The sequence below is a fragment of the Babylonia areolata genome, chromosome 14, assembly GCF_041734735.1.
Source record: "Babylonia areolata isolate BAREFJ2019XMU chromosome 14, ASM4173473v1, whole genome shotgun sequence".
Lineage (NCBI taxonomy): Eukaryota > Metazoa > Mollusca > Gastropoda > Neogastropoda > Buccinidae > Babylonia > Babylonia areolata.
The window spans coordinates 4620372-4645371 of NC_134889.1; the positions used below are offsets into that span (position 1 = coordinate 4620372).

Here is a 25000-nt window from a genome sequence, read left to right on the forward strand (position 1 = left end):
CACACACAAATGCACAAACACACACACACAAACACACACACACACAAATCGCTGAATGTGACAAAATCACAAGGCCATGAAAATAGCTAACTCACAGCCCTTCAACTCACATAATACTGAAACGACAAACGTCACAGCCTAGAAAACAGTGATAATATTCACAAAATGGCCGTGTGTGCAACCACCCTAAGCCTACACAACAGTGATAACACTGACAAAATGGCCGTGTGTGCAACCGCCCTAAGCCTACACAACAGTGATAACACTGACAAAATAGCCGTGTGTGCAACAGCCCTAAGCCTACACAACAATGATAACACTGACAAAATGGCCGTGTGTGCAACCACCCTAAGCCTACACAACAGTGATAACACTGACAAAATGGCCGTGTGTGCAACCACCCTAAGCCTACACAACAGTGATAACACTGACAAAATGGCCGTGTGTGCAACCACCCTAAGCCTACACAACAGTGATAATACTGACAAAACAGCCGTGTGCGCAACCACACTAAGCCTACACAACATTGATAACACTGACAAAATGGCCGTGTGTGCAACCGCCCTAATCCTACACAACAGTGATAACGTTTGATGAAATGGCCGTGTGTGCAACCGCCCTAAGCCTACACAACAGTGATAACATTTGATGAAATGGCCGTGTGTGCAACCACCCTAAGCCTACACAACAGTGATAACACTGACAAAATGGCCGTGTGTGCAACCACCCTAAGCCTACACAACATTGATAACACTGACAAAATGGCCGTGTGTGCAACCACCCTAAGCCTACACAACAGTGATAAAACTGACAAACTGGCCACGTGTGCAACCACCCTAAGCCTACACAGCATTGATAACACTGATAAAATGGCCGTGTGTGCAACAGCCCTAAGCCTACACAACAATGATAACACTGATAAAATGGCCGTGTGTGCAACACCCCTAAGCCTACACAACAATGATAACACTGATAAAATGGCCGTGTGTGCAACCGCCCTAAGCCTACACAGCATTGATAACACTGACAAACCGGCCGTGTGTGCAACCACCCTAAGCCTACACAACAATGATAACACTGATAAAATGGCCGTGTGTGGAACCGCCCTAAGCCTACACAACAGTGATAACACTGACAAAACGGCCGTGTGTGCAACCACCCTAAGCCTACACAACAGTGATAATACTGACAAAACAGCCGTGTGTGCAACTACCCTAAGCCTACACAACAGTGATAACACTGACAAAATGGCCGTGTGTGCAACCGCCCTAAGCCTACACAACAGTGATAACATTTGATGAAATGGCCGTGTGTGCAACCACCCTAAGCCTACACAACAGTGATAAAACTGACAAACTGGCCACGTGTGCAACCACCCGAAGCCTACACAACATTGATAACACTGACAAAATGGCCGTGTGTGCAACCGCCCTAAGCCTACACAACAGTGATAATACTGACAAAACAGCCGTGTGCGCAACCACCCTAAGCCTACACAACAATGATAACACTGACAAAATGGCCGTGTGTGCAACCACCCTAAGCCTACACAACAATGATAACACTGATAAAATGGCCGTGTGTGCAACCGCCCTAAGCCTACACAGCATTGATAACACTGACGAAGAGGCCGTGTGTGTGACAGCCCCCCAACCCCACACAAACACTGATAAAACAAGCCGTGGGCACCACACCACACCAACACATCACACCGGTCATCGGCCAGCGGGACTGACCGTGCGTGACGAGGGAGGCGGCGGTCACCAGTCGCTGCAAGCGGTCAAAGACCAAGGCCCGGTCCAGCAGCGACTCCACAGTGTCCGTCACCGTCGTCGTCCGGACATCGGGGGACGCCACCACCTCCATCACCGCCTTCAGCTTCCCGTTGTCAGGCCTGCCACACCGTCACGGGGTTTGGTTTGGTGGTGGTGGTGGTGGTTTGGTGGTTTGGTGGTGGTTTGGTGGTTTGGTGGTGGTGGTTGTGGTTTGGTGGTGGTGGTAGTGGTGGTGGTTTGGTGGTGGTGGTGGTGATGTTGTTGTTGTTGTGGTGGTGGTGTTGGTGTTGTGTTGTTGGTGGTGGTGGTGATGGTGTTGTTATTGTTGTTGTTGTTGGTGGTGGTGGTGATGTTGTTGTTGTTGGCGGTGTTGTTGTTATTGTTGTTGTTAGTAGTGGTGTTGGTAACGGTGCTGTTGTTGTAGTTGTTTGTGGTGGAGGTGTTGGTGTTGTTGGTGGTGTCGTTGTTGTTGTTGGTGGTGGTGGTGTTAGTGTTGTTGTTATTGGTGGTGTTGTATACGTTGTTGTTATTGGTGGTGTTGTATACGTTGTTGTTGTTGGTGGTGGTGGTGGTGGTGGTGTCATTGCTGTTGTTGCTGTGGTGTTGGTGTTGTTTTTGTTGTTGTTGATGATGATCATGTTGCTGTTGTTGTTATTGTCGTTGTTGTTGTCGGTGGTGGTGTTGGTGGTGGTGGTGGTGGTGGTGATGGTGTTGTTGTTGTTGCTGATGCTGCTGTTTTGTCGTCAAATAAACAGATAAACAAAATAAGAATAAATAAATAAAATGATTAAAGAAAGTAATAAACAAACAAACAAACAAACAAACAAATCCATCATACTGATCAATCCGATAAACAAATAACCATGAACTAACGGAAACGGAAATCCATCCCACACGACTCACAAGACGTAGAGAAGCTCAGAGCTCTGGAACCCTTCCATGCCAGACACCATGCCTTGGAGCTGAAACCACAACAACCATGCACTCTGAAGACCCTGGCACTCGGCACGGCGTGACAGCACAGCGTCTGCACAGCCACGCTCTTCTTCTTTCAGTCCGTCCGTCTGTCTGTCTGTCCGTCCATTCGTCAGTCAGTCAGTCAGTCAGTCAGTCCGTTGGTGAATTAGTCAACCAGTCAGTCAGTCAGTCAGTCAGCCCGTTGGTCAGTTAGTCAACCAGTCTGTCAGTCATTCTGTTGGTCAGTTAGTCAACCAGTCAGTCAGTCAGTCCGTTGGTCAGTTAGTCAACCATTCGGTCAGCCCGTTGGTCAGTCAACCAGTCAGTCAGTCAGTTAGCCAGTCAGTCAGTCAGCCCGATGGTCAGTTAGTCAACCAGTCAGTCAGTCAGTCAGTCAGTCCGTTGGTCAGTTAGTCAACCAGTCAGTCAGTCAGTCAGTCAGTCAGTCAGTCAGTCCGTTGGTCAGTCAGTCAACCAGTCAGTCAGTCAGTCAACCAGTCAGTCAGTCAGTCAACCAGTCAGTCAGTCAGCCAGTCAGTCAGTCAGTCAGTCAACCAGTCAGTCAGTCAGTCAGTCAGTCAGTCAGTCCGTTGGTCAGTTAGTCAACCAGTCAGTCAGTCAGTCAGTCAGTCAGTCCGTTGGTCAGTCAGTCAACCAGTCAGTCAGTCAGTCAGTCAGTCAGTCAGTCAGTCAGTCAGTCAGTCCGTTGGTCAGTTAGTCAACCAGTCAGTCAGTCAGTCAGTCAGTCAGTCAGTCCGTTGGTCAGTTAGTCAACCAGTCAGTCAGTCAGCCAGTCAGTCAGTCAGTCAGTCAGTCAGTCAGTCAGTCCGTTGGTCAGTTAGTCAACCAGTCAGTCAGTCAGCCAGTCAGTCAGCCAGTCAGTCAGTCAGTCAGTCAGTCAGTCAGTCAGTCAGTCCGTTGGTCAGTTAGTCAACCAGTCAGTCAGTCAGTCAGTCAGTCAGTCAGTCCGTTGGTCAGTTAGACAACCAGTCAGTCAGTCAGTCAACCAGTCAGTCAGTCAGTCAGTCAGTCAGTCCGTTGGTCAGTTAGTCAACCAGTCAGTCAGTCAGTCAGCCCGTTGGTCAGTCAGTCAACCAGTCAGTCAGTCAGCCCGTTGGTCAGGCAGTCAGTCAGTCAGTCAGTCAGCCCGTTGGTCAGGCAGTCAGTCAGTCAGCCCGTTGGTCAGTCAGTCAGTCAGTCAGTCAGCCCGTTGGTCAGTCAGTCAACCAGTCAGTCAGTCAGCCCGTTGGTCAGGCAGTCAGTCAGTCAGCCCGTTGGTCAGGCAGTCAGTCAGTCAGCCCGTTGGTCAGTTAGTCAACCAGTCAGTCAGTCAGCCCGTTGGTCAGTTAGTCAACCAGTCAGTCAGTCAGTCAGCCCGTTGGTCAGTTAGTCAACCAGTCAGTCAGTCAGTCAGCCCGTTGGTCAGTTAGTCAACCAGTCAGTCAGTCAGTCAGCCGGTTGGTCAGTTAGTCAACCAGTCAGTCAGTCAGTCAGTCCGTTGGTCAGTTAGTCAACCAGTCAGTCAGTCCGTTGGTCAGTTAGTCAACCAGTCAGTCAGTCAGCCCGTTGGTCAGTTAGTCAACCAGTCAGTCAGTCCGCTGGTCAGTTAGTCAACCAGTCAGTCAGTCAGCCCATTGGTCAGTTAGTCAACCAGTCAGTCAGCCCGTTGGTCAGTTAGTCAACCAGTCAGTCAGTCAGCCCGTTGGTCAGTTAGTCAACCAGTCAGTCAGTCAGCCCGTTGGTCAGTTAGTCAACCAGTCAGTCAGTCAGTCAGTCCGCTGGTCAGTTAGTCAACCAGTCATTCAGTCAGTCGGCTCGTTGATCGACAGTCTGCAGGTTTTTGCCATACAACACAAATCCGTTACAAGCTACACCACATCTGCTAGACAAATACCAGACCAGCAACATGACCCAACGCGCTTAGTCAGGCCTTGAGTGCATGCATATATATATTATATTTGTGTACATATCAGACTGGATTTCTTCTTCGGAATTTTTTTTTGCAAGAGGATAAGACTCTCGTTGCCATGGGTTCTTTTTCAGTGCGCTAAGTGCGTGGTGCTGCATACGGGACTACGATTTTTCGTCTTATCCGAATGACTGGTCCCTCAGTTTGATTTTCCAGGCAAACTTGGGAGAGAAAGAGCTAGACCCGAGATTCGAACCCGGACCCTCAAGGACGCTGTATTGACAGATAAGGGTTTCAACCATTCTGCCACCTTCCGAATTTATGTACAGCTAGCCCTCACTTTGCTGTTGGTCCCAGCTGTAAGCTCGTATTGGTCTCGGATGTAAACCCAGCATTGATTGGACGGCAATGTGGAGTGATGGCCTAGAGGAAACGCGTCCGCCAAGGAAGTGAGAGAATTTGAGCGCGCTGGTTCGAATCACGGCTCAGCCGCCGATATTTTCTCCCCCTCCACTAGACCTTGAGTGGTGGTCTGGACGCTAGTCATTCGGATGAGACGATAAACCGAGGTCCGGTGTGCAGCATGCACTTAGCGCACGTAAAAGAACCCACGGCAACAAAAGGGTTGTTCCTGGCAAAATTCTGTAGGAAAATCCACTTCCATGTGAAAAACAAATAAAAGTGCACGCAGGAAAAAATACAAAAAAATGGGTGGCGCTGTAGTATAGCGACGCGCTCTCCCTGGGGACAGCAGCCCGAATTTCATACAGAGAAATCTGTTGTGATAAAAAGAAATACAAATACAAATACAAATGATCCGAACACTACAACAACAGGTGGTGGTGGTGGTGATAATAATAACGGCGCTGAATCGTGCAGAGACAAATCAAAGCGCTTTCACACCAGTCATTCACACGCATGCATAACTCTGAAACTGAAGACAAGGAAGAGGCAGGGGAGGGAGGCTATGTTGCAAAGAGGTGGGTTTTAAGGCCAGACTTGAAACAGCTGAGTGAGGAGGAGACCAGACCTGACGAAGCGAAAGTGGAAGTTCATTCCAAATGCAAGGTCCAGAGACAGAGAAAGAACGGCGGCCGACAGTGGAGTGTCTAAAAGAGGTAGGTTTTTATGGCCAGACTTGAAAGAGCTGAGTGCGAAGACCTGACGAAGCGAAAGAGGAAGTTCATTCCAAATGCAAGGTAGGTCTAGAGACAGAGAAAGAACGGCGGCCGACAGTGGAGTGTTTGAAATCAGGGTATGCGCAGACAGAGTGGACCCAAAGCCGATCGTAGACAGCGTACTGACCGTGTTGGCAAGCTGCACCATGCCAGCTGCATGCACGTTGCTGTACTTCTGCCTCCAGTTGGCGCTCAGTGTCACGTTGATCTGGAACCGGGTCACTGTGACACATTCCACAGACGGCGTTAGAGTAACAGCTGCTGTGTTGCGTTGGTGTAACAGCCCCGTCGTTACTGTTAACAGTCACGGTGTTAATGTAACAGTCGTGTCGATGCTGTAACATCTACGGCGTCACTGTAACAGCCACGACGTGGATGTAACAGCCGTGTCGATACTGTAACAACCACGGCGTTACTGTAACAGCCACGGCGTTACTGTAACAGCCACGACGTTGATGTAACAGTCGTGTCGATACTGTAGCAACTGCGGCGTTACTGTTACAGCCACGACGTTGATGTAACAGTCGTGTCGATACTGTAACAACCACGGCGTTACTGTAACAGCCACGACGTTGATGTAACGGCGTTACTGTAACAGCCACGACGTTGATGTAACAGCCGTGTCGATACTGTAACAGCCACGGCGTTACTGTAACAGCCACGACGTTGATGTAACAGCCGTGTCGATACTGTAACATCCATGGCGTTATTGTCACAGCCACTTCGTTACTGTAACAGCCACAGTCAATGTCGCCGCTTTAACCTTTCCGTTGTTAATGACATGTTACATCGTTACTGTACTGTGCACATTTCTGTACTTAAAAACTGATTTTAACTGTAACCGCCCCAACACTATATCAAAGCAAAAACCTGACTGTACAAATAACAGCGTTGCTGTAAAAGTTACCTTGTTAATGAAAATGTAGCATCGTTACTGTAATGTCAAGGTCGTTATCGTAAAATATATAACATGATGAAACTAACAATCACTTGATCCAACAAACCAGGGACAACAATTCTTGTTGCCACGGGTTCTTTTACGTGCGCTAAGCACACATGCGCTACACACGGGACTTCGGTTGATCATCTCACCCCATTGACTAGAGTCCAGACCGCCATTCAAGGCCTGGTGGAGGTGGTGGAGAAAATTCTGGCAAGTGTGTCCATCAAACTTCACGGAGAACACAGACGTGACAAAGAACAGGGGGTGGGTTAGGGTGAGGTGAGGGGTGTCTACGTCAATGCGACGTCAACATGATGTCAAAGTCATATTATGATGTCATGCGTTTTGCCATTAATCTATGGGACACGAAAACGAAGATGAATCCACATTTGTTTAAAGCAGATGAAAGGAATGCTAACATAACCTTACCTGATCAACTTAGCTTTTTTTTTTCTTTTTTTTAAGTTGTTGACTGACCTGACTTAGATATCTCTCGACCTGAACAAGGTCTGATCTGATCGGATCTGGGCATGTCCTGTCCTAGTCTATATCTGTGTTGACCTGATCTGAAACTGTCCTGACCTGATCTAGACGATACTGACAGGAACTAATCTGACCTGGTCTAGAGTTGCATTGACCTGACCTCGACCTGTCCTGATGTAGACACGTGCTGACCTGCAATGAATCTGACCTGACCTTGACCTTTGCTGACCCGAACCTGTCCTGACCTGATCTAGACCTCTGCAGACCTACGCTAAAATTTGAATTACAACTTTCTGATCTGAACCAGGTTTGACCTAGACCTTTGCTGACCTGAACTGGGGCCGACCTGATCGAGACGCGGTCCCCTAACCTTGACCCGGACTGTTCCCGGACCCAGATCTTGATCCGTCCTTGACCCCTACACCTGTCCCTGACGTTGATGTGACCTGCCTTTGACCTAGACCTGTCACTGACCCAGACCAGTCCTTGATCCAGACCTTCCTTGACCTTGACGTGACACGTCCCTGACCTACACCTGTCCTTGACCTTGACCGTCCTTGACCCACGCCTGTCCTTGACCTGGACGGTGACCTGTCCTTCACCTTGCTTACCATAGACAGGGGGTCGGCAGATCCGGCCCCTGTCCTCGGCGCAGCACTTGTGGTGGCCGTCACATTCCCCGTCACTGTCACACATCCAGGCTGTCATGGCGGTGCGGGGGGCAGGGCACTCCCCTCCCTTTACTGTGGGCACACAGAGCACACCGGTTTCAGTTTCAGTTTCAGTTTCACGGTGGTGTCAGTCAGAGCGCGCTGACGTACACCCATATACGCTACACCACATCTGCTGTACAAAATGTATGATAGTCGTGTCCGACTATGACCATCGGAACAGCAGAAAAGGCAACTGCTGTCCCGACTATCTGGGCGAGAATTCGATTACAGTGGAGAGTGTCTTGCCCAAGATACATCCCCATTCTCTCGGCCAAGAGGGTTTTTAGGACAGTCGGCGTTGGGGATGGTTCCCAAAGGCCAACTATGCCCACAAGGCTGCAGCACTAAGAGCCAGTGCAATTTTGCCTCCTAGTTTGAGAGTCACAGTCTTTCACAAAAGACTGAGCTGTAAATGACTTCCCATCGTAATGGAGAAACCACCGATATATATATATAGAGAGAGAGAGAGAGAGATCAGCAGTAGATGCCTGATCTTTGCAGAAACTGATCGCGTTTCTGTTCCAGTTTCAAGGTGGTGTCAGAGTGTGCTGACAAACCCATATGGGCAACACCAAATCTGCTTTGAATATAATATGTTGATGTCTTTTTTTTTCTTCTTTTTTTTTTTCTAAAGCAGCAGCAGATGCCTGATATTCACAGAAACCGATCGTGTTTCAGTTTCTGTTGCTCTACAGAATTTTTGCCAGGGACAACAATTCTAGTTGCCGCGGGTTCTTTTACGTGCGCTAAGCACACGTGCGCTACACACGGGACTTCGGTTGATCATCTCACCCCATTGACTAGAGTCCAGACCGCCTGGTGGAGGTGGTGGAGAAAATTCTGGCAAGTGTGTCCATCAAACTTCACGGAGAACACAGACGTGACAAAGAACAGGGGGTGGGTTAGGGTGAGGTGAGGGGTGTCTACGTCAATGCGACGTCAACATGATGTCAAAGTCATGTTATGACGTCATGCGTTTTTGCCATTTGCAGTGTCGTGCTTTTCTGCGCGATACAAGACTTGTCATTGCTTTTGCTCGTTTGTGTGTGTGTGTGTGTGTGTGTGTGTTCTTGTTGTTGTTGTTTTTTGTGTTGTTTTTTTTGTTGTTGTTTTTTACAAGAGTAATGACAAGGCCTTTCTTGCCTTATTCTTGTGGTGACCTCAGTTTGGATTTCCCGTCCAAGTCAAATGCCAGTGGTGAGCAGTTCCTCCTGTCGAAGTTTTAGGTGACGGTAGGTTCCTGGGTATAGGTGGGGGTGGGGCATCGGGGTGGGGGGGGGATGGGGGTGGGGGGGATGGGGTTATTGGCGGGTCCATTTTCCAAAGGCCCGCTCACTCACTTTTGCATGTACTCGACTGAGCGATTCTTGTCGTCAGCAGGGGTCATACTAAAATGCGAAAAGACGCGAAAAGACACAAAAATACACCGGAAAAGAATGTGAAAAGACATGAAAAGTCCTGGAATATCTATTCTGATGTCTTTTCAGATGTCTTTTCGCGTCTTCTCGTGTCTTTTTGCGTCTTTTAAGACACGAAAAGATACGAAAGCACATTTTTTTTTTCATATGTCTTTTCGCGTCTTTTCGTGTCTTTTCGCGTCTTTTCGAGTTTTAGTGACACATACTAAAATGCGAAAAGACGCGAAAAGTCACGCGAAAAGACACGAAAAGACGCGAAAATACACCGGAAAAGAATGTGAAAAGTCCTGGAATATCTATTCTGATGTCTTTTCAGATGTCTTTTCGCGTCTTTTCGTGTCTTTTCGCGTCTTTTAAGTAAGACACGAAAAGACGCGAACAGATACGAAAACACATTTTTTTTCATATGTCTTTTCGCGTCTTTTCGTGTCTTTTCGCGTCTTTTCGTGTCTTTTCGCGTCTTTTCGAGTTTTAGTGACACCGGTCAGCAGGGCGCAAAAGCCGAATGGTTAAAGCGTTGGACTTTCAATCTGAGGGTCCCGGGTTCGAATCTCGGTGGCGCCTGGTGGGTAAAGGGTGGAGATTTTTCCTATCTCCCAGGTCAACATAATGTGCAGACCTGCTAGTGCCTGAACCCCCTTCGTGTGTATACGCACGCAGAAGATCAAATACGCACGTTCAAGATCCTGTAATCCATGTCAGCGTTCGGTGGGTTATGGAAACAAGAACATACCCAGCATGCACACCCCCAAAACGGAGTATGGCTGCCTACATGGCGGGGTAAAAAAACAAAAAAAAACGGTCATACAGGTAAATTGTTAAATGTTACATGTTTGTCTGAGTGTGTAGTGTGCGTGTCTGAAATCTGATTGAATGACACACTGAGGAAACGAATGATGAGCGCCCAGTGTCAGCCGTCAGTCGGCTCTACCCCACGTAGGCAGCCTGTTGTGTAAATGACCCCGTGTTTGTAAAGCGCTTAGAGCTTGGTCTCCGACCGAGGATAGGCGCTGGATAAGTATCCATATCAATCAATCAATCAATCAGGGACGGGGGCTAAAGTAGGTGGAGTCCTTTCATTTGTATGTCGAATTAAAAAATAAAAAAAAATTTAAAAAAAACAAACAGGCACGACTAGACAGCACCGAATTCTTTCAACACAGTGCGGGGTCTCCTCTAGTGTGTGGCCTGATGGCAACCAAACACACACACACACAAGGCGACAGCTCCCTGAAGGCTGCCTGCAAGCACCTGGACAGTGGCAGACAAGTCATGAGTGTGGTTGTGGGGGGAGGCAGGGGTGGTGGTGGGGGGGGAGGGTGAGTGACGTGAGAGTGACGCCACTGAACCGGCCCGGGTCGACTGGTAAAGAAACACACACACACACACACACACACACACACAAAAGAAAAAAGGGGGTTGGGTGTGGGTGTGGGGGGTGGAGAGAGGGGTGTAGGGGGAGGGGGGAGGGAGAAAAGAAAAGAAGAAAATGGAATGAAATAAATCGACAGGATCTCAGATCCTCAATAAATGTCATGCAAGTCAGGATTAGGCAAGAGTCAGAAAAGAGAGTGATATTATTATTATTATTATTTTACTGCATTCTATTGAAACTGTTTTTGAAGTTAGCATGATCTATAATTCTCCCAAAACATACACCTTTTCATGCATCATGTAAATACATATGAACACCTCATCACTATACTGTGTGTGTGTGTGTGTGTGTGTGTGGAGGGTGTTTTCTCCTCAGCTATTACCTCCTTTCAACCCCATCCACCCTCCCCCTCTCTCCCTTACTTCCTCTGCTTAATTTTCATCAAGTTTTAAATCAATCCCATTTGTGATCTAAAAAAAAAAAATTATATTAAAAAAATTGAAAAAATTAAACCACACACACACACACACACACACACACACAACTACACAACCTGATAGATCTGAAGCGTTTGGAAAAACCGGTGAAAAGGGTTTTAAAAGAGTATTAAGTGTTTTTTACTGGTAGAAATTCGTCTCTGTGTAGTCTCCGTCTTTGTTCCCCTGAGAAAGGCCACTTGAACTGCTCTGTGGCGCTGCACACACCGTACTAGTACTGTGACCTTGACCTTTTGATCTCCGACTTTACATAGGTTTTGTTTATACCATGACCAATCAATGTGCTAAGTTTGGTGAAGTTTATACGCAAACCCCTCTCTCTCTCTCTCTTGCCTACAGAATTTTGTTTCCTATCAATATCGCAGACAGCATTGTGACCTTGATATTTAATTCCTGATGTTGAATTTCTTTAGGGATCACGCAAGTAACCCATGACCAGTCCAAATACCATGTTTGATTAAAACTGAGTGTAAGATGTGGGCTCTTTCTTCTTCTTCTTCTGCGTTCGTGGGCTGCAACTCCCACGTTCACTCGTATGCACACGAGTGGGCTTTTACGTGTATGACCGTTTTTACCCCGCCATGTTGGCAGCCATACTCCGTTTCCGGGGGTGTGCATGCTGGGTATGTTCTCGTTTCCATAACCCACCGAACGCTGACATGGATTACAGGATCTTTAACGTGCGTATTTGATCTTCTGCTTGCATATACACACGAAGGGGGTTCAGGCACTAGCAGTTCTGCACATGTGTTGACCTGGGCGATTGTAAAAATCTCCACCCTATACCCACCAGGCGCCGTCACCGTGATTCGAACCCGGGACCCTCAGATTGACAGTCCAACGCTTTAACCACTCGGCTATTGCGCCCGTCGTGGGCTCTTTCAAGCCTTTTCTATTTTGCTAAATAATGTTGACCTTCGACGTTCACCAAACTTACCATATCATTGTAAAGGGGGTGACTTCAAAGGCCTTACTCATATACCTTCCTACCAGCCAAGTTTTGTTCCTGTGCCACTACCTGTAGTTGCCGATGAAATACCAATGTTAAATTTTACCACGCACACACACAACAGACAAAATGTTGTTACTTCCGTGAGTCAAAAATGAAGTGGGGGGAGAGGGGGGCGATCAGGCCGGCCAATCAGCTTTGCTCTTTCTGCGCATGTGACCTAGATCTAGATCCGCCAAGATGGCAGGTCAACGAGCAAAGCTGTTGTTTGGATTGCACAAACTGCCCAGAAAACAACGTAAAACCGTGCTCTTTCAGATCAAAACAAGTGTCTTCAGCTAGGCGCCTCTTTCAACAAGTCTGTCATATCTACTTCGCATGGAACATCGTTTTTGTTTGCGAATGAGTGAGTGAAATGTGTGTGTGTGTGAACTGCGAAGCACAATTTTCTTCATTCTCTCACGTTAGTCCTACCGATGGATGTAAAGTTGAGATTTTGCTCCAACTGGCAGTTTTGGATTCCACCAACAGTGTGATAGCTGCCCAGAAAAGACCGGTAAGTCACACAAAGTGTTGCCAGATAGATATATGATGAATTTGAAAAGCTGTTGTTCACCAGTTCAAATTCGTACCTTTTCGACAGTCGTACTTGGTCTGAATCTGTAGCCTGTTGTCGACCTTCGTCTAACTTTTGTTTACATCTCGTGATTTTGTTCACCACGAGTGTGATGTCGATGCTTGTACTTTTCCGTTGTTTGCCAGCGTGTTTATTTTGTTACGCCCCTTCCTCAACCTCTGTTGTCTAGATCTGTAACCTTGTCACGGCTTCTGGGTCACCGATAAATCCGCATCGCTCTTTCTCTGTCCGTTTGCCACGCATTCACCTTTTCTTTTGACAGCATTTTGTGAATCGTTTGTAGATGGTACGACTCTGCTTCTTTGTAATTAAATCTCTCTGTGTGTGTGTGTGTGTGTGTGTGTGTGTGTGTGTGTGTTGAGGCATAAATAATTATTTCTGGATCTATATGTACTTTAGTATGTGTTTGTCTTGATGTGATGTGTGTTGATGTGACATGCGTGAATATTTATTATATGATTTTTCTGTACTTTGTTTTCTGTGTACTGTTCAAACCTTGGAGACGAACAGCGGAAAAAAAAGCACATTACCCCCCTGTCACATGTACTTTTATTTAAGCTAATGACAAAGTACCAAAGTGTCGCAGATCTCTTATTAGTTTGTTATTTCAGTTCTGGTTCTTGTAGAAGGGGGCGCGAGGGGGCCCGGGGTGGGGGGGGGGCTGTCTCGCTCTCCCTCTCTCTCTGTTATTTGTTAAGCCTAGTACCACTTATGGGAGTGCTTCAGGCGATCGACATACCTCTCAACAGCAATCATACTGGACTTTGTGAATCACTTTTGTTGTGAACGATTCGCTTTCCACATAACAAATAGTGTCCAGTGTACGCAACGCGCATTGGGGGAGGTTCTACACACGCAAGAATTAAAACATCAACAAAAGATTCCTTTTTTTTTTTTTTAACTTTTATTCAAAACACTCTCTGCTTGATATGTGAATTCCAGTTCCAAAATATATTCCTTGTAAATCTAATTAAAATAATACAACTGATAACTAATTGCCAATTGTTACTTGTTAAGATGAATAAATAACCAACAAATAATAAAGATAAGAATAACAACAACGATGATAAAAACAATAAGAGTAATAGTATAATAATCATCCTCATAATAATACATCATGTTCCAATTTTTAGTATAGAGGTTACATATGCTGATGCATGGCACATGTAAAGTACTACTACTGCTACTAATAATAATGATAATAAGCAGTAAAATAAATGAATAAATAAAACTTTTTTTTTAAACACACACTCAACACGTACCATGATGATCAAACAACGATATAAGCTTACCAGGAAGTACCCAAACTGATTAACAGTCATTCAAAAAACAAGATCTGGTTTGGTTCACAGATGAGGTCTTTCTGCAGACGTCTCAGAATCATCAGTTCTATCATCACATTGTCTTCCATAGAGCGCTGTACGCATCCTACCGTTCGTTTCTACTGCAAAACATTGGTTTTGTTTTTCTTTTCATTGAACAGCGACTACAGATATTACAGACAAGAAGTCTGTTGTAACAATGTTGACAGATTTTTTTAAATGTATCAGCCTTCAGCAGTGATGGAAATTTCGGTTTTTACCAATGATCTGTACGGAGGAACTTCTTTACTTTTTGGCATTGCTGTATTCCATACATTTCAACAGTGAGTGGGAACAGATACCAAACATCCATTTTGCTATCCCGATTCTCTTGCGATATTTGAAGGTATGTTCACCCTTATTCACGATAATTTATTATGTAGCCCAAGGATGTTTTCACATTCTAAAACAAGGCACACCACAAAGCATAAGGTAGTGACAATATCAAACACATGGTAAACAGAAATCTATATACAGAAGTAAAAATCTAAAGCCTTGTTTTGGAACATATTTGAGAGCAACTTAAGAAATAAAAGGTTTGCAGAGATAATTTTCAATGCAAAGAAACAACCCACAACCCAGAACACAAGTGCACATGTATGCAATCGTTAAAGGATCATGTTCATTTTTTAACAAAATGAGAACACACACACACACACACACACACACACACACACAATTCAACTGAGATACCACAACCACAGAATAAGTTTGTCCTTAAAAATTGTCTGTTCACAACACCATCTGATTATTCAAACTCCACTGATATTGTCTGATAAAAAATTTTTTTTTTAATAAAAAAAAAAAAAAAAAAAACATCAGCAAAAAACAAAGCAGATGCAAATTCAAGCATAGACGATTTTCACAAGATTGTATTGGCTGTCGATGTAAATCGGGTAGCTACACACGCTTATGAACTAAATATAATAGTGTTGAATAATAAAGAGACAGTCTTTACCTTGATGTTTTTATTCTTTTTACAATGTATCTAAGAGGTGGTCTTTGTAGTGGTGGTGGTGGCTATGACTATCTGTTGCTCAGCCGCATACCAGAACCCTACCCTTGCCCTCCCTTTCAACCCCCAGCCCCCCACACCCACACCCAACCCCCCTCTCCTCCATCCTGTTCTCCTCTGTGATGTCAGTGCAGTATTTGGTATGTCATTTCTCAGTGTCCATCTGAATATGCAGTCATTTTGGTGGTCAGTGCAGTGTTAGACTGGCCCTTTCTCATTGTCTGTCCGAGTGTGTTGTCATTTTGAAGGTGTCAGTGTGGTGTAAGACAGGTACTTTATCATTGTCCATCCGAATGTGTTGTCTTTATGAAGGTGTCAGTGTTGTGTAAGATGGGTGCTTTATCATTGTGCATCTGAATGTGTTGTTATCTTGAAGGCGTCAGTGTGGTGTTAGGTAGGTGCTTTATCATTGTCCATCCGAATGTGTGGTCATTTTGAAGGTGTCAGTGTTGTGTAAGGTGTGTGCTTTATCATTGTCCATCTGAATGTGTTGTCTTTATGAAGGTGTCAGTGTGGTGTAAGACAGGTACTTTATCATTGTGCATCTGAATGTGTGGTCATTTTGAAGTTGTCAGTGTTGTGTAAGGTGTGTGCTTTATCATTGTCCATCTGAATGTGTTGTCTTTATGAAGGTGTCAGTGTGGTGTAAGATAGGTGCTTTATCATTGTCCATCCGAATGTGTTGTCTTTATGAAGGTGTCAGTGTTGTGTAAGATGGGTGCTTTATCATTGTGCATCTGAATGTGTTGTTATTTTGAAGGTGTCAGTGTGGTGTGAGACAGGTACTTTATCATTGTCCATCTGAATGTGTTTTAATTTTGAAGGTGTCAGTGTGTTGTTACATAGGCACTTTATCATTGTCCATCTGAATGTGTTGTCGTTTTGTGGTGTCAGCATGGTTTTATAAGATTGTCCTTTTACATGTATAATTGCCCATCTACATGTGTATGCATTGTGGTGTTAGGTTGGTCTTTTTCATTGTCCATCTGAATGTGTTGTCATTTTGGTGGTGTCAGTGTGGTGTTAGATGGGTCCTTTCCTATTGTCTGTCTGATGCACTATGATTTTGGTGGTGTCAGTGTGGTGTTTGAAAGTTCATTTCTTGCTGCCTACTAGGTGTTGTTATTGATTGATGCGGTGCCACTGTTGTGACAATATTACCAACGTTTGTAATCAAAGTGGTGGAAACAAAGAAATCTGGACGTTTGTGGACAATGTCATCAGTGCGTTTACGAAACTAGGACGGAGAAGATCTTAATGGGACAGGTGTATGAAAGTATGAAAAGAAAAGGCGGGGTTTGATGGGGAGGGTGGCGGCGGTCGATGCTTGCTGAGTCTGATAGCGTGTCTAGTTCCATGACGGTGGGTTCATTAATCATGTCATCCGTGAGCGTGCGTGGGCCTAAAAATGATGCTAATCATGCCATCTGTGAGCATGTGTGGCCCTAAAAAAAAAAGTATCAGCAGGGACACTTTTGGGTGGGAGATGGAGACAGCGTGAGGGGGATGAGGGTGGTGAGGAGGTTGCTGTCTAAACGTTTCCGGGCTGCCACTCTGCCTCCGCCTCTGCCTCCGGAGCTGTAGTCTCCATGGCAGGCTTCGTGGCTGTCATGGAGACACTCTGGCCGGCGATGTAGACGGTGGTGACGGTTTCGTTCATGTGGCCGCTTGTGACGACGCTGACGCTGTTCCCTTGCAGGGTGATGGTCGTGTTGGTGCTGAGCATGCCACTGCTGTCCAGGTCGCTGGCCGTGAACTGGCTGTAGACGTGGGCACCGGCCAGGGTGCTGTTCATGGTCTTGACGAAGGTGTTACCCGACATGGAGCTGGTGTACACCGTGCCGTTTGTGCTGGTCACGCTGTAGCTACTGGGGTAGGTGGCGGAGAGGGTGGTTGTGGTGGCGGTCACGCCATCCCGGTTTGAGTGGGTGGTTGTGGTGGTGGTCATGCCACTGTGGTAGGAATGGGTGTTGTGGGCAGAGTGGTTGTGGGTTGAAGCGGGTGTTGTTGTGCCAGTGGTGTGTCCAGATGTGGTGTGGTTAAGTCCGGTGTGGTGGTGTCCGTGATTATGACCGTCGTGGTTGTGTCCGTGATTATGACCGTCATGGTTGTGTCCGTGGTTATGTCCGTCATGGTTGTGTCCGGAATGGCTATGCCCAGATGTGGTGTGGTTATGAGCTGTGTGGCCATGCCCGGTGTGGCTATGTCCTGACGTGGTGTAGTTATGCCCGGATGAAGTGTGGTTATGTCCAGACATTGTGTGGTTATGTCCGGATGTAGTGTGGTTATGTCCTGACGTGTGGTTATGTCCCGACGTGGTGTGGTTAGGTCCTGCCATGGTGTGGTTAAGTCCTGTCATGGTGTGGTTAGGTCCCGCTGTGGTGTGGTTATGTCCGGATGTGGTGTGGTTAGGTCCTGCCGTGGTGTGGTTAAGTCCTAACGTGGTGTTAGGAGCAGCGGTAGTAGTGTTGAGAGAGAATGGACGGGTTGTATTGGACGGGGACGCGGTGGTGGTGGTGTTTCTGGGTGTGTTCTTGTTCCTTCGAACGTGCCGTCTTTTTTGCCTCAGTCGACGTCTTGCCAGCTTGACAGGGTCAATTTTGGACCCGCCATCTCCCGGTTTACCCTGCGTGTGTTTTTTGTCGTTCGGGTCCTTGGGCCCCTTCCCTCCTCCACTGCCCCCTTTTCCTTTGCCACCAACACCCCGATCTTTGTCTTTGCCCTTGCCGCCGCCCATACCACCTTTGCCACCTTGCCCTCTCCCCTTGTCACCACCCTTGTTCCAGCCTCCCCCTTTGTCGCCTTTGTCTTTCCCTTTGTCGCCCCTGCCGCCCCTGCCACCTTTGCCCATTTCACCACTGTCTTCACCTCTGCCTCCCCCTCTGCCACCATCTCTGCCTCCCCCTCTGCCACCATCTCTGCCTCCCCCCCCTCTGCCCATTTCACCACTGTCTTCACCTCTGCCTCCCCCTCTGCCACCATCTCTGCCTCCCCCTCTGCCACCATCTCTGCCTCCTCCCCCTCTGCCCATTTCACCACTGTCTTCACCTCTGCCTCCCCCTCTGCCTCCCCCTCTGCCACCATCTCTGCCTCCCCCCCCTCTGCCCATTTCACCACTATCTTCACCTCTGCCACCCCCTCTGCCACCCCCTCTGCCACCATCTCTGCCTCCCCCCCCTCTGCCCATTTCACCACTGTCTTCACCTCTGCCTCCCCCTCTGCCACCATCTCTGCCTCCCCCTCTGCCACCGTCTCTGCCTCCCCCTCTGCCAATATCTCTGCCTCCCCCCCCTCTGCCCATTTCACCACTGTCTTCACCTCTGCCTCCCCCTCTGCCACCATCTCTGCCTCCCCCTCTGCCACCGTCTCTGCCTCCCCCTCTGCCAATATCTCTGCCTCCCCCCCCTCTGCCCATTTCACCACTGTCTTCACCTCTGCCTCCCCCTCTGCCACCATCTGCCTCCCCCTCTGCCACCGTCTCTGCCTCCCCCTCTGCCACTATCTCTGCCTCCCCCCCCTCTGCCCATTTCACCACTGTCTTCACCTCTGCCTCCCCCTCTGCCAATATCTCTGCCTCCCCCTCTGCCACCGTCTCTGCCTCCCCCTCTGCCACTATCTCTGCCTCCCCCCCCTCTGCCCATTTCACCACTGTCTTCACCTCTGCCTCCCCCTCTGCCAATATCTCTGCCTCCCCCTTTGCCACTATCTCTGCCTCCCCCTCTGCCCATCTCACCTCTGCCACCGCCTCGGCCGCCATCACCTCTGCCTCCCTCTCTTTCACCTCTATCCCTGTCCGGTTCACCCCTGCCACCTCCCCCTCTGCCACCTCTTTCCCCCCCACCTCTATCTCCCCCTCTGCTACGCCCGACACCTGTCATGCCCCGACCACTCGCAGGTATTGCCCTCCTCTGCCGTGACAGCGCTCCTCCTCCAGCTGAAGAGTCCCCAGACAGCAGACTGGTAGAGGGGGACAAGGACTCTTTGCCGTAATCATGCGAGTCAGAGGAAGAGCTGGTGAAAAGCTCCTGCACAGCAGAGTCCTCCAGATCCACCGTGTCCTCTGCCAGACCTAGAGAAATCAAACAGGTGTGCAGCCAAGAAGGCAAGGCGCTTTTCTGCGGGCGAGGCACGAACAGGAGTGTTCCGTCTGAACCCTTTGTCCATGGCCCCAGTCGCTGTCCCTGCCTGTCTGTTTCTTTGTCTGCTCCTGCGGGAGGCAACAGGAAATTTCATGTTTTAGCAACAGATTTACTGTGGTTGTCCTCTTCGCTCCTCCCTTCCCTAAGCCCCACCAATCACCGACGTACAGCAATGCAGAGATGCCAACTATTACGATTTCGCCTTATTTTGTTAACGCTCGATTGCTGTTTGTTCCAACTTTAGGCCAACGTCAAAATTGTTCTGACGAGTTCATTTTCGACTACATAGCATGGTCGCATAGTTTCCTGTGGTAACATTACTCCAGTGCTCTAGACCTATTGATCAGGAGGTCAGGGCAGTCACTACTAACTTTGGTCTTACATGATTATGCTAAACCGATAGTGTGTGTGTGTGTTTACGTTAAAACAACATTGAGTGGACCAATCAGCTTCATCATTTACACGAACAAGAGAGAACGTGGCTGAATCAAGTAGCGACACGGTCAAACAGCGTCTGTGCCTGGTGGACTAAGCTATGGAGTGCAAATAAGGAACCAGCGGCTGGAAACAGAGAAAAGTCGGTCATGGATTCCGATTGTGAGAAACAAGACGAACAAAGACCAGGGAAGCGCCACAGCGCCACAGATGTGTCAGCTGTTAAGAAGCAGCAGCAGGAAAAGAAGTTTCACCAAATGCACATTGAAAAATATCTGTGCATCGTGCCCTCCATTTTGGTGAACTGACGTGCTCGTTGCACGGTGTGTATGTTTGCTGATGTGGCTTGGAGTCCGAGTGTTCCTACCAAATTTGAAATGTGCCTACCAAATTTTCTGATTGTTCCTACGAACACTTGACAGGGGTTGGCATCTCTGGCAATGTGTTTAGTCCAACAATTTGTTTTCGGTCGGTGAAAATTTACATAATATCAGTTTGGTGGTTCTGAAGACCTAAAACGAATAAACAAGATAGGTGAAACGGCTTCCACAACAAGGAATGATATCCATGTGAAGAGAACACACTGTAAAGGGCAATTCACAGCTGACACAGTGATGGTCAAAGATTACACTGTAATGGACAAATACTGTACTGTGGTGGACATACGCTGTACTATAATGGACAAATACTGTATTGTGATGGACAGATACTGTAATGTGATAGACAAATAGTGCACTGTGATGGACAAAATTAATACTGTATGTTGTGATGGACAAATACTGTATTACGTTGGACTTATACTGCATTGTAATGGTCAAATAGTGCACTGTGATGAACAAATACTGTATGTTGTACAGTGATGGACAAATTTTGCATTGCGATGGACAAAGACCACATTGTAATGGACAAAATACTATATGATGTATTGTAATGGACAATCAGCGCAATGTGATGGACAAAGACTGAATTGTGATGGATAAATACTGCATGTAATATAAAGTTATAGCCAAGTGGTAAATCATTCATCTAGAAAGTGAGAAAAATCTGGGATGGAAAAATACCATATTGTGTTGGACTTAGTGTATTGTGATGGACAAATACTGCATTGTAATGGACATATACTGTATTGTAATGGACATATACTGTATTGTGATGGACATATACTGTGTTGTGACTAACATATACTGCTTTGTGATGGACAAATACTGTATTGTAATGGACATGTAATGTGTTGTGACAGACATATACTGTATTGTGATGGACAAAATACTGTGTTGTGACGGACATATACTGTACTGTGCTGGACAAATACCGTATTGTGATTGACAAATCCTGTACTGTGATGGACATATACTGCATTGTAATGGACAAATATTGTATTGTGATGAACAAATACCGTATTGTGATTGACATGTACTGCATTGCGTTGGACATGGTGTTTGTTTTTTTAAATACTGTACTGTGCTGGACATATACTGCGTTGTGATGGACATATACTGCATTGTGATGGACAAATCCTGTATTGTGATGGACATAACACTGTATTGTGCTGAACAAATACTGTATTGTGCTGGACAAATACACAATTGTAATTGACAAATACTGTATTGTAATGGACATATACTGTATTGTGATGCACAAACACTGTATTGTGGTGGACATATATCATGTAAGGACGAGTTTTAGTATTAAGTATGACCCATTTGCCACAAAGAAGGTTCCACAAAAGAACACAAAGCTGGTTCACAAAGCTAGTTTGAGAGAAAAAAACACCCTAAAATTTGAAGTTGTTTTTTTCTTCTTTTGTGTGTGTGTGTGTGTGTGCTTGTTTGTTTTGTTTTTTGTTTTTGTTTTTTTTTGTTTTGTTTTGTTTTTTTTAATCGATAAACTGCCAAGTCGTGACTTGTAAAGGTGTTTTTTATATTCTTGCCAGTTGTGTCTGGATTTTTCAGATACATGAAGAAATACCCATGTGCCTCATAGTTGATTGCGATAAGTTCGTTTTCTTTGTGAGCTGAGTCCATTTCACTTTGGTCAAAAGTGCAGTGCGTTTGTTCTTCAGTAATATGTTCACACTTACATGTTTGTTTCTGCGAAGGGTTTGAAGGGTTTCATGTGATGTTGACGCTGTTTGCTAGACAGGCCCCTACTAACTATGCACCTGAATGTGTTATTTTCGTGTTTATCGTTTCCCATCAAAATGTGAAGTCATTTGGATGTGTGTTGTTTTTGGTGTCAGGTCCTTTCTCATTTCCCATCTAAATGTGTCGTCATTTTGGTGTCATGTGCTTTCTCATTTCCCATCTAAATGTGTCGTCATTTTGGTGTCATGTGCTTTCTCATTTCCCATCCAAATGTGTCGTCATTTTGGTGTCATGTCCTGTCTCATTTCCCATCTAAATGTGTTGTTATTTTCGTGTCATGTCCTTTCGCATTTCCCATCAAAATGTGTCATCATATAGGTGTCATGTGCTTTCTCATTTCCCATCCAAATGTGTCGTCATATAGGTGTCATGTCCTGTCTCATTTCCCATCTAAATGTGTCCTCATATAGGTGTCATGTGCTTTCTCATTTCCCATCTAAATGTGTCGTCATATAGGTGTCATGTCCTTTCTCATGTCCCATCTAAATGTGTTGTTATTTTCGTGTCATGTCCTTTCGCATTTCCCATCAAAATGTGTCGTCATATAGGTGTCCTGTGCTTTCTCATTTCCCATCTAAATGTGTCGTCATATAGGTGTCATGTCCTGTCTCACTTCCCATCTAAATGTGTCCTCATATAGGTGTCATGTGCTTTCTCATTTCCCATCTAAATGTGTCGTTATTTTGGTGTCAGGTCCTGTCTCATTTCCCATCTAAATGTGTCGCCATTTTGGTGTCAGGTCCTTTCGCATTTCCCATCTAAATGTGTCGTCATTTTGGTGTCATGTCCTGTCTCATTTCCCATCTAAATGTGTCGTCATTTTGGTGTCATGTCCTGTCTCATTTCCCATCTAAATGTGTCGTCATTTTGGTGTCAGGTCCTTTCTCATTTCCCATCTAAATGTGTCGTCATTTTGGTGTCATGTCCTGTCTCACTTCCCATCTAAATGTGTCGTCATATAGGTGTCATGTCCTGTCTCATTTCCCATCTAAATGTGTCGTCATTTTGGTGTCATGTCCTGTCTCATTTCCCATTTAATGTGTCGCCATTTTGGTGTCAGGTCCTTTCGCATTTCCCATCTAAATGTGTCGTCATTTAGGTGTCATGTCCTGTCTCATTTCCCATCTAAATGTGTCGTCATTTTGGTGTCATGTGCTTTCTCATTTCCCATCCAAATGTGTCGTCATATAGGTGTCATGTCCTGTCTCATTTCCCATCTAAATGTGTCGTCATTTTGGTGTCATGTGCTTTCTCATTTCCCATCCAAATGTGTCGTCATTTAGGTGTCATGTCCTGTCTCACTTCCCATCTAAATGTGTCATCATATAGGTGTCATGTCCTGTCTCATTTCCCATCTAAATGTGTCGCCATTTTGGTGTCATGTCCTTTCGCATTTCCCATCTAAATGTGTCGTCATTTTGGTGTCACGTCCTTTCTCATTTCCCATCTAATTGTGTCGTCATTTTGGTGTCAGGTCCTTTCTCATTTCCCATCCAAATGTGTCGTCATATAGGTGTCATGTCCTGTCTCATTTCCCATCTAAATGTGTCGTCATTTTGGTGTCAGGTCCTTTCTCATTTCCCATCTAAATGTGTCGTCATTTTGGTGTCAGGTCCTTTCTCACTTCCCATCTAAATGTGTCGTCATTTTGGTGTCAGGTCCTTTCTCATTTTCCATCTAAATGTGTTGCCATTTTAGTGTTAGATCCTTTCTCATTTCCCATTGAAATGTGCTGTCATTTTATTCTTTGGTTCTTTCTCATTTCCCATCTGAACGTGGTGTCATTTTAATTATTAGGTCCTTTCTCATTTCCCATCAAAATGTTGTTGTTTGGGTTAATGGGTCCTTTCTCATCTCCCATCTGAATGTGTTGTCATTTAGGTGTCAGGTCCTTTCTCATTTCCCATCTAAACGTGCTGTCATTTAGGTGTCAGGTCCTTTCTCACTTCCCATATTGTTATTGTGGTACTTGGGTCATCTATCACTGCCCCTGTGAATGTGTTGTCGTTCTGGTGGTGTCAGTATAGTGATGGACAGGTCCTTTCTCACTGCCCTTCTAAATTCTGAATGTATTGTTCTGGTGGTATAGTGTAGTGGTAGGTAGTCATTTATTACTGCCCATCTGAATGTATTGTCATTTTGGTGGTGTCAGAGTAGTGTTATATAGAACTTTCCGGCAGCCCTTTACAGTGTGGTGTTCGAGTGGTGCCAGTGTTGTCTTGGGACGATCATGGATGGAAAATAACTTAACCATCGTTTACTGAATCCATCAGACTTGATTTTGCTGCACATACGTAATTTTGACAGACCCATGCCTATCTTTATTGAAATTCATTGTTGCTGAAATAGGAACCGGGTGCACTGCAGTGCAGTGCCTGCGTGTTGATGAAGGTCACATTGGTAAACCGCTTGCGAAAACGTAACTTGCCACATTTGTTAATAATCTATCCATAAACAGCAATCGTCAATCATACCAATCACCTGCGAACATTCAAATATCAGTATTCAACATATGTAAAACTGGGATATGATTTATATCATATATGAGAGTTGGGACTGTTTCTATCTGGAAACCTATATGTTTCACATGTCAATTGATTGATAGTTCTTCTTGTTTTACGTATCACCAGTACCACTCTGTGGCTGTAGTCTGGGATGGGCTGCGTTTCCTATCTTAGCAGCGATAACTTTGCTTTGCGTCAAGAATGGTCCTAAGTCTACGCTCATTCGATACATTCAGGACAACTGTCAACGCTAAGGAAACATGGCGCAGTAAAGATAGCTCATACCACCCAGCCTCAGTGCAAAACAACCAGTGCAAACACACAGTACGCGCACACAGTGCTGTGAGGTGCTGTGTACACAAGCAGATGTGTAGGATAATTGCAGACCCTTGTCCCTCTTCGCGCAAGTTTTACCAAGCAGAGCCCTTTGTGTTCTCCTTGCTAGGCTCAGCTTTTGTTTTGCAACAACATGCACATCCCTACAGTTTGTGAAACTATGGCAGAACTTTTGTTGTTGTTGAAAATTACATCTTTTAATGACAAATGATTCTGAAAGGACATGACTACA

At 46.0% G+C, this 25000-nt stretch overlaps 1 protein-coding gene across 1 annotated transcript in view; it reads right to left on the reverse strand.

Moving 5' to 3' along the window:
* The window catches only part of LOC143289419 (uncharacterized), a 200720-nt gene that overhangs the window by 110292 nt on the left and 65428 nt on the right, over positions 1-25000 (reverse strand). The window contains exons 21-24 of the mRNA XM_076598381.1: positions 7857-7988; positions 5947-6041; positions 2679-2737; positions 1737-1894 (exon numbers count right to left, since the gene is read on the reverse strand). Of these exons, the coding sequence (XP_076454496.1) occupies positions 1737-1894; positions 2679-2737; positions 5947-6041; positions 7857-7988 (444 nt within the window). The remainder of the gene's footprint in view (positions 1-1736; positions 1895-2678; positions 2738-5946; positions 6042-7856; positions 7989-25000) is intronic.